The 10,449-nt window shown below is 37.1% G+C and overlaps 2 protein-coding genes and 1 pseudogene across 2 annotated transcripts; all 3 read right to left on the bottom strand.

The window, feature by feature from the left end:
* Nucleotides 1-2,686: 2,686 nt before the first annotated feature.
* LOC107492958 (protein NUCLEAR FUSION DEFECTIVE 4-like) lies at nt 2,687-4,977 on the bottom strand (annotated as a pseudogene).
* Nucleotides 4,978-6,175: 1,198 nt separating this feature from the next.
* On the bottom strand, nt 6,176-7,314 carry LOC110272388 (pentatricopeptide repeat-containing protein At2g26790, mitochondrial-like). The gene is made up of 2 exons (XM_021125723.1): nt 6,520-7,314; nt 6,176-6,400 (listed from the first exon to the last, which is right to left on the bottom strand). The coding sequence occupies exons 1-2, from the start codon at nt 7,312-7,314 to the stop codon at nt 6,176-6,178; spliced, it is 1,020 nt and encodes a 339-aa protein (XP_020981382.1).
* A 22-nt stretch (nt 7,315-7,336) lies between these two features.
* Nucleotides 7,337-10,442, bottom strand: LOC107492957 (pentatricopeptide repeat-containing protein At2g26790, mitochondrial-like). The gene is made up of 4 exons (XM_016114038.1): nt 10,266-10,442; nt 8,106-8,941; nt 7,857-8,011; nt 7,337-7,752 (listed from the first exon to the last, which is right to left on the bottom strand). The coding sequence occupies exons 1-4, from the start codon at nt 10,440-10,442 to the stop codon at nt 7,337-7,339; spliced, it is 1,584 nt and encodes a 527-aa protein (XP_015969524.1).
* Between the last annotated feature and the right edge of the window lie 7 nt (nt 10,443-10,449).

Genomic DNA, 10,449 nt, shown 5'->3' with positions numbered 1-10,449 from the left:
TTTCACTTTGCCACGCCTAGTCTTACTAATGTGGTTATGTAAGTCTTTGCTAGTAAAACCCACTTTATCATATCCACCTTTTTGGGAAACCATGTAACCCATTATGTGGCAAGTTTTAACACCACATGCTCGCAAGCTGTCTGCTTGTGTTTTATCGGCCTCATCAAGCCCACGATTCGCGGCAATAAGATGTCTGAACTTAGGTGGACACAGTGGATGATTGTGTTCACTCTCAAATACACTGACTTTCCACTTACCCGTTCTATAGTGACGAATGAACCGAATCCTCGCCCTGCAGTTGACACGAGTAATTGCCCTATGTTCCCTTTGCCGATTGTCCCTTTTAAGGTGCTTCCAATGTCTTTCTCCTGCTTTATTGCAAACCAACTGTCTTGTATTAATGTTGCCATTAGCATCCACCGTCTTCAAGTCTTTTCGGGACACAAATCCATAGCACTTGGCATACTTGGCATAAAATTCACAAACTTGAGATTCTGTATCAAACACCAGTCCCCATATGTCTTCGATGGTCAAATCAGTTATCAACTTTTCCAAACCACCAGCATTAATTATATCTGCCTCTGCTTCATCTATACTTACATCCACCATATCATCACTTTCATCGGAACTGCACTCATACTCAACACTTAAATTTTCAGATTGATCACCATCCTTATACGACTCTTTGCCATCATTCTCCATGACTGAACTTAAAATTTTAACATGTTAGGTACTAACTAAATGCTAGGAGAATGGAATAGGCAAAATGAACTAAACTTCTTTTTTTTATTAAAATTATTGGGAAGCATTCATAACTGCCTACTATAAATTCTGAGCCGGCTGCTCAGAATGATTCTTCTGTTAAACATGATCAAGGTGGTCAGGCTGGCAAGGAAATTTCTGGGGTTTCTGCGACGCCTGTTCAAGATCAAAGTGGTAATGACATGGTTAAACATATTTCTTGCCCCTTTCTCATATAACTCAAGCTGTTTCATGAGTTGTAAAGATTCTTTAAATGATTAAGGCTCAAATATTTATTTATCATCACATGACTTGTACTGGTTTAGGCTTATAAACAATGCTTGCCTGTTTCCTTGCATAAGAAGGTGGTTGTGAATTTTCTGTCTGTATGCTGTTTATGTATCTTAATATGTTTTGGATTGGTTTTGACTTTAGAAAAGTCAAATAATGCGATTAATGTGACTGTGATGCTATTGATATGTTTCTTTTCATGGAGTTTTGCTTTGATGCATTACTTTAGTGTTTGTGAAATTCAGGGCATGGATTGGATCTATGTGTAGTTCGAACTAGCCCTACTTGAGCATTTTCTTTTCATTGCAGACTTTTCAGATAGTCAAGGAGTTAAGGAATCTCTGCAGGAAGGTAGTTTGGACTCAAGTACCAGTGTGGAACGGGACGGCAAAGATGATCCAAAATTTTCAGGGTCTTCCAAGGAAAGTGATTTTAATGGTAAGAACTTTGATGATAGGTTTAAATCACATGTTCTCTTAGTTTTACGGCTCAGTAAAATACTTGTGCCTGAAAATTTGAAAATTAGAGGAAACTTATTCTTTAGGTTGTGAATGATTATATAGATTGTGAGATTAGTGGAATGAATTTTATTCACTTCATCCGTGCACATTGAATTGGATTTGTTCAACTTAGTACTAGTCATTAGAACTTTTATAGAAAGGTTTCAGACTTTCAGCCCTACAATTTTGTCTTAATTTGTCACTTAGTATTTTCATTCTGTGGCTCAATAGTGTGTGATAATTCATTTCACAGATGCGGTTGAGAGTCAGTTAACTGTTGAGTCAAGGGATGGCAGTCAAAATCAGCACACTAAAATTTTGCAAGGTGAAAGGGTTGAATAGGAAAACTTACCAGAATTGCAAGATCAATTGTCAGGATCCACTGCGACATCATTATCTGATTTCATTGCAGATTTACGAGCCAAAGATTGGTTAAGGACAAAGGGCATCCTCTGCTTTATGAAGCATACTCAGGGCTAATTCGTAAGCACCCTAATGTGTACTTGATAGTTGCCGGCTCTGGACCGTGGACGAATCGCTACAAGGATTTAGGGAGGCAAGTTCTTGTTCTAGGATCAATGGATCCATCCATGTTAAGAGCATTTTACAATGCTATTGACATATTTGTTAATCCTACATTAAGGCCACAAGGGCTTGATCTTACTCTAATGGAGGCAATGATGAGTGAGAAGCCACTTTTGGCATCAAGGTTTCCAAGGATCAAAGGTACTATTGTGGTTGATGATGAATTTGGCTTTATGTTTTCTCCCAATGTTGAGTCCCTATTAGAGGCAGTTGAGGCAGTGGTGAATGAAGGGAAAGAAACGCTTGCAAGAAGGGGAAAGGCATGCCGTGAATATGCAAATTCTATGTTCACAGCTAGAAAGATGGCATTAGCATATGAGAGGCTATTCCTATGCATTAAAAAGGATACATTTTGTTCCTATCCTTGACCAACTTAGATTTGATAGATACTAGTCTTTTTTGTTTACTTTTGTTGTTTTTTTTCTTAATTCTTCTTTCGTTCAGTATTACATGATCATAGTACAAATTAAAAAATGTATCAATTCATATATTGTTCTCATAACTGTAACATCTTGTCTCACACTATGGCTTCCATCTTGGAATACATAACTTCTGTATGATGATTATTTTTGCAGCCAATAAAAAAGAAGCAATAATAGTTTCAGCAATCAAAAAGAGAACTGGCAGTTCATACACATTAACATTGGCATCTTCACTGATAAATAAAACAATGAAACTTTAATTTTCTTTCTTTTTTCATATTTGCTGCGATAGACTCATGCCAGAGGTACTTCTTCATTAGGCTTCTAAGGATTCTAAGACAGTCATGATGATTCTGTTTCTGCTGCGACCTTAGCAACTAACAACAGTTGATTAACCAGAATTTGGGGTAATAGCAAAAGGACTTGAAATAGTAAAAGCCAAAAGGTCTTGGTTAAAGTCATAAAATCAATGAAGCTTGTCTTTTTGCTCTTACCAAGAAACAATAGGCCCTAAAAAATTACAAATTTGGTTTCTACTTATCATCTGGCTTTGTATATAGATCTAAATATATCATATCATAGCCTATATAAGATATGTCAAGTTTCTGCTATGATTGCTATATACAATCCTATGGTGATCATTTCAATACAATGCTAAGAGTTAAGAAACAATTGGTGTTTGTGTTGAAATTCGGTGTCTCTCAAAATGATCATAAGCATGTTTGGTTCTCAAGAACAAGAGCAGACTAGAAACTAGTCCCACAACAGATAAGCATCCCCACGATACAAATGTCCAGAAATAGCATTTCCTTCCCATGCATACCAATGTTTCAGACAATGAGTTCCCTGGTATTGAGTAAGCATTAGAATCATACACCAGAGCAGCAAGAAAACCATAGAGAAGTGACCCAATTGGGATGTTTGTTACGAGGATGTTGTGATTAACGCTCACACTGTTAGGTCCAAAGAGTTCTGATGTAACTGACACCGCGGCTGCAAATATGAATCCAGAGCTTAAGCCAATTATTGCAGTGCCTGCATGAAGTGCTACAGCACTTTCTGGTGAAGCAAGCAAGATGAACGCAATTGGGGTTGGCATAAGCGCAATGGTTAGCCATCCAGTCCTTGCAGAGTAGAACTTACTGCCACACATAAACGATAGTATCATCATAACATGTTACAAGATTCAATTTTAAAAGAAAGACTCAGAAGTGCAATAGTTCCTGAAAAATTCATACACCACAGTATAGACTTCAAACATATACACTTTAGTCCTTATTAAACAATTACCGTTTAATCCTTGAAACATTTTAGTTTAGCTACTTTAGTTCTTAGAAGATTATGGTACATAAATTTTAGTCCTCAAGAAATTTAATTTTTTTGAAAACTAAAATATTATAAAATAGTAATTGTTTAGAGATTATTGTTTTAAAACAAAAATATCTTAAGACTAAAGTTTTATGTGACTAATCTTTAGAGACTAAGTAAAACAAATCTCTTTTGGAGACTAAAGTATAGCTCCAAGAACAAATTTCCATCCCCTACATTGGTCCCCAAAAGCACTGATATAGTATAGAGTATAAAAGGATGAGGAAGTACTTACTTTCTAATATAGTCTGGTGCTGCTGAAAGCAAACGGCCAAAAAAGGAGAAAGATGAGTATAGTGTAACAAGTGTTGAAGTACTTGAGCTCATGTCTAAAGATTGTGCTATCTGTCCAAGATTGTTGCTTAAGCCAAAAATCCAACCTTCTAACAAGAACTCCAGTTGGGTGCTCTTCACCCAGCATTGCCAACTGATCCTGCCCAAACACTCTCTCACAACACACATCACTACTTTTAGCACTTTGAGTTCTATACATGGATCCATTCTCATTCATCAAGGTATAACCATCTCCATTGCTGAGAGTGCTGTTTTGGCAAGCAAAGAGTTCTTTATGGAGCTCAAGATCATTAACATGGACAAGAATGAAGCCAGAACCATCAATTCTAATGGTGGAATGAATGGTACGGTGAAACCAGTCTCTGGCATATAGATTGTGAGATTAGTGGAATGAATTTTATTCACTTCATCCGTGCACATTAAATCAAACACAGCCTTCTTCAATGAATTATCAGAATCATTAACAATGGAGTCATTCACAGTAAAAACAGTAAGATTCACACATTAATTAACACTTATTCAACAATTATTCAACCCATAACAAGTTCACAAATTAACTAACAACAATTATTCAATAATTGTTATAAAAAAAATTACCTAGAAGCTAGAAGCCCTAGAACAGAGCAGAGCAGATCCTGAGCAAGAGGGGGACAAGGGCACGACCGAAGGGATGACAGGTGGAACAGAGATAGCGCCGGCGACGATAGAACAGATCTGCTCGACAGAAAAAGGAGGCGAGCCCGGCGACGATGGAACCGAGCTGCGCGACGGTGCTTTCAAAGCCGAAACAATAGCTGCACGATGGTGCACGATACCGACGGTGGCTTCGAAGCTCGTTTCGGCGACGGCGGCGGCAGATGGACGGAGGTGAGGGAGTGAGATCGATGACGGAGAGAGGAAGGAGGAGCTCGAGGGTGATAGGAGGGATGGGTTCGCGCCGTTGTGTGGAGCTAAGGTTGCTGGGTTGGGTAATTGGCTAGGGCATTCCAACAAAACGACGGCGTTTTGCGTGCTACGCATACTGAGACGGATGAGAGAGATCCAGGAGCAGAGAGAAAGATAGAAAGAGAGGATAGGAAGAGGAGAGAAGAAGACGAAGAAGACTGAAAACTTTCAGATGTTTTTAATCCAGACGAAGAACAATTTTATTTTTTTATTTTTTTAATATGTTTAACACAGATGAAGAATAGTTTTGATTTTTGGTTTTTTTAATATGTTTTTGTTTTGTTGTTTTAATTATTTGAAATTATAAAATTAGGATTAATTAAATTTTAAAATCTGATTAATTTAAAAGGGTATTTTTGTCTAATCAAATAAAAAAAGGATATTTAAGTCTTTTCATTAAAATTAAAGAAAATTTATTTTTTATTTTTATTTAATTAAAAGGGTGTTTTAGTAAAAGTGATGATATATTATATATTTAAAAAAGAAAAAATTAAATGCTGACGTGGAAAATAAATTCCACTTGTTTAATTGTTATTTGTCCACATTTTAAACGTATCGGTACGTATTAATTTATCATCGTACCGTAGCAATCACCTTTATATTATCGTCCAAAAAACAAATATATTAAATCTGTTATTGTATTAAAATTAAACTCTTATCTTCTAATTAGGTGGCCCTGAACCTCTTTAGTTTTCACTCTTCTTAAGAAAATAAACCAAACAGAACAAGTGGTAGAATGTGACAAGATATAGAAAAAGATCAACAATAAAAGGAATCAACAGCACTTTCCTATTTCTTTGCTATGCTGTCATGTTCATTGGACAGTTCTACTTAAATTCAAGAAATTGAAAGAACATAGTTAAGTTCCTACCATAACAATCTTATTCCTTCAAATCATTTACAAATGCCAACACCTCAATGCAACTAAAAGGCTGGCAATGAATTTGGTGAGAGAATATTACAAGGGAATTGAATCAAAATGTACAAGTTCGTTGCATAAGTCAACAACATCAACCATTTTCTTTCTTTCTACATAATCACAAGGACGGCACCAACACTGAGTTCTCCAGCAGAAGCTTCTGGAGTCTTCATGGTAAGAGCCCGGTTCTTGCCATGCCCATGCTGCTTGGCTTGGTGGTGACACCAGTAAGCATGTGCAGTCAAAACCCTATTCAACAGATCCTGGGGAACTGGCTCTCCTCTCCTTTGTTGAGGCGAAATTTTCGCAGTGTGCACTAATGTTTTCCATTTATCCTGAATACATGAATAGGCCAAATCAAGGATAGGTTTTAACTTAGGATGTTACACTTTAAGACTTCGGACAAACCCAAGCTCAAACCGTCTATACTGATTGACTACTTTTGAAATTGAACCTTTCTAGCTTTCATAATACCACGTTTAAAAGCCGAGATGAGATCAGAGTCTGGTGTCATTCCTTTGGAAGACATTTCCTTAAGCAGGGTATCATCTTTCTCCATGTTCCCTCGGATACAAAACCCAGAAATCATAGCACTATATGTTACAGTATCTGGTTGTATTCCTCTGTCAACCATTTCATCGAAGAGGCTAATAGCATCTTGAAAGTTAGCCGCCCTTATTTGACCATCAATCAAAACAGTGTAACTAACAACATCTTGAGTTATTTCCATTTGCTGCATCTCTCTCCAGAGGGAAGTAACGTCCCATGTTCTTTTTCCACTTGGAGACAAGAAATGCCTTCTTAAATTTGCTTTCAAGTTCCCATCAAGTATAACTGTATACGTAACGACATCAGGTTTTATCCCTTTTCTCTTCATATCCTCAAAGAGTTCATGGGCCTTTTGCAAGTAGTTAATCCTACAATATGTATTTATCATAATTGTGTAAGTTATTAAATCAGGCGTAAATCCTTTCTTGATGAATAAATGAAACAAAGAACGAGCATATTCCAATTTCCCATCTTGGCACATAGCAGCTATTGCTTTATAATACATTATTTTGCCAAGTCCCACGTTAAGAGCCATCACTGTGTCTAAAAGCATAATAGCTTCTTGGATGCCATCTGCCTTGCAGAGTTTATCAAGTAGCTTAAAACAGGAACCTTTAGAAATATTTCCTTGGTTTGACAGAATAAGGAATAGTTCATAGGATTTTTTGATAAGGTTTGCTTCACAGTAGCCATTCACCATGGCGAAATCGACTTCAATGCTCCTATCTTCCAACCTGATAAAATGTCTCGGCTTCCACTACCTTCCCCGCTGAACATAAACCTTCGATGATCCTCTTGTGTGTAATGGAGTTTGGCTTCACACCTTGAGTCTCCATTTCGTCCAAAAGGTCAACTGCATCCTGAGCCCAGCCAATTCTAGACAAACCAGCGGCAATAACATTATATGTGACAATATCAGCCTTCAAACCTTTCTCTTTCATTTCTCTGATCATAGCAAAGGCATCAACAAGTTGACGTCGAAGGAAGCATCCATTTATAAGGGTTGTATAGTGCTTAATATCTAAAACCATACGCTTAGCTTTCATGTCTTCCACCATGTCCAATGCATCGTCCACTTCCCCCAACTTACACAAAGCGCTGAATACAATGTTGTAGGCCACCTCATCAAGAAACATGCCTGATTTCTTAAATTCTTTGAACAGTTGAACCACATCCATAGTAAGGCCCATCTCAACCAAGCACTGGAGGATGTAGCTAACAATCACGCAATTCTTTTTATACCTCTTGAACGCATGTCTTCATATAGGTCTAAAGCTTTTGACAGTTTATGACTTTTACAGTACCCATAGGTCAATGCTGAATAAACATGCTGACAAACCATCCCCTTCTTTATCATATTTGAAAACATAATCTCAGCTCCAACCAACTTCATCTCACTACAAAACCCCCGGACAATGACTATGTAAGCATAAGGGTCTACAGGCATTCACCCTTCTACATGCTTGGAGGACTTCATATCCCGAATTAGACCTCATATTGTTGCAAAGCCCCTCAATATAAGCCGTGTAACAATACGAATCAGGCCTTACCCTGGCTTCTTCCATCTCCTTGAACACATAAACTGCCTTTTCCAGTTCACACTTCTTACAGAATGCCTTTATCACAATAGCATAAGTGTAATGGTTAGGACACAAACCAAGTCTCTTGAGTTGATTATAAATTGCCAACGCCATATCAACCTTACCATTCTCAACCAACCTATTTATAAGAAAGTTACAAGTAAGGATATTCGGCACAACACTGTGCCTCCTAGTTGGGGACAAGAAATCAATGGCCTCGTCAAACATTTTAAGAACAATACAAGCTTTAACATACGCATCAATTGCTCTAAGCATGTAATTGTGATTCCCACCATTAACACCACCATCATCCAATAGTAACTCAAACAAGTCATGGATTTCAAATGAAGGGTGCTGTTTAGACAGTGCAATAAGATCAAGGAACACGAAAGTCAACCTTCTATTCAAGCCCCAGTAGCAGAAAATCCTGATGATTGCTGCATAGGTTGAAATGTTCTCAGGGAACCCCACAAATTGTTGTTGCTTCAGTTGAGTGAAGAATGAAAAAGCAAGAGAAGGATTGTTCTGCAAACTTTTCACAATGTGAAAACTTTCTTCTTTTATGTTGTCGTTGGTGATGTTATTGCTGCTACAATAAGAAGAAGATGATGACGAAGAAGAATGCTCACTTTCACTGAAATCGTTGTGTGAATCGTTGAAGTGTGCAAGTGCAGCAGTTGAAGCAAACTTGAATTTGAACTTGGAGCTGTGAGTGAACTTGGTGATGGGGAACTTGAAGCGAAGCCACTTGGAAGATTAATATTGAGCAACACCAACAGCAAAACTCGGTTTTGTTCTGACAACAAAAACTGTGGCAGAGAGAGAGAGAGACAAAGCACCAGGTATTATGAGTAGCTGGTTAGGGAAACCAAGCTTCCGAAAACTGGAGTAGACACTAGACATCAAACCTAGCAAGAAGAAATACATATCAAATTGCACACTACAAGTTAAAGATATTCTGGTATGTAGTATTAGTTCTAATACAGCAATCTAACAGCAAAACTTGATCATACTCAATTGCCATAACACCATCTATAGAATGAATCAAAATTTTGTACAACCTCAATTTTTGGCTTTACAACAGAAAACATGCTTCAATGATAATCGTACAATACAAAGTCTTGTGCTGAAAATAAGCTAGTGCAAAATAATCCAATGATTTTTTGTTTCTTTTCTCGCCTAATGTTCCAAATATACTACTTCTTGGCTCTATTATCAATGCCTAATCCAATTTTCTTTAACAAGCATACATAGTTTAACCTTTAGAACAAGTTCAGATTCATAGGAATTGGTATAAATAAAAACTATCAGCAGCAGCAGCAACAATAGATAACTAAATTAGAAGCAACAACAACACGTATAGCAGCTACAATTCAATAATGCACTGCAAGGATTCAGCTAAGCAGAAGCAACAACACATCATTATCAGCTAAAAGCTAAGTAGCAAAAAAGAGAAAGCAGAGCAGCATATTGGTTCAACTAATGAATCACTAGTTGAACCGCTAGAATTGGTTCCATGTAAATAAACAATATAAAATAATCAAAAACCTAGAATCAAAATTTAAAATACATATCTTTACTAATATTTTAAGAAAATCAAGTCTCGAATTCTAAAAATAACTAATAAAAAGACATAAAATTAATCAGTACTAATACAATAGTGTCTTAATTTGACACAATAAGAACAACAATCCATGAACTATATCCAATGGTGTTTCTGATGATATATTTGACGAAGCCATCCTAAAACAATATGAAACAGCAACAATATAAATCAGCAGTTATCCTAAATTCACATAACCTAATCAACCTATCCCTATCCAACAATATAAATTATAAATTCACAGCAACCCAACAACATAGCACAGCAACAAAAACAATAATAAACACCAAATCAGTAAAAGAAAAAACAGTAATCCACCATTAAACCTATATATTACACTGCCAAAAATCAACGATTTATAATCAATACGTATAATCATCAACAAGTTATAATCAACCACAATAAAAGTATAAACAGGTTCATAATCAACATCAATAATCATTCATAAGTAAAATAAAAAAAACATACCTGACCGGCTGAATCTGATGCAGAACGCGGGCAGAGAAGAGAGAAACCAAGCTGTCCAAGCAAGGCGAAGCAGAGACTAGCGAGGGCGAGGCAGCAGCGACGGTGAGCTACTCCCGGACGAGGGCGCGACGATGAGGACGAGAGACGCACAGGCGAGACACAGACCAGGTGAACCATAGACAGA

The sequence above is a fragment of the Arachis duranensis genome, chromosome 6, assembly GCF_000817695.3.
Source record: "Arachis duranensis cultivar V14167 chromosome 6, aradu.V14167.gnm2.J7QH, whole genome shotgun sequence".
Classification (NCBI taxonomy): Eukaryota; Viridiplantae; Streptophyta; class Magnoliopsida; order Fabales; family Fabaceae; genus Arachis; species Arachis duranensis.
Note: the sequence above shows the minus strand (reverse complement) of the source record. Positions and strands in the feature narration are given on the sequence as shown.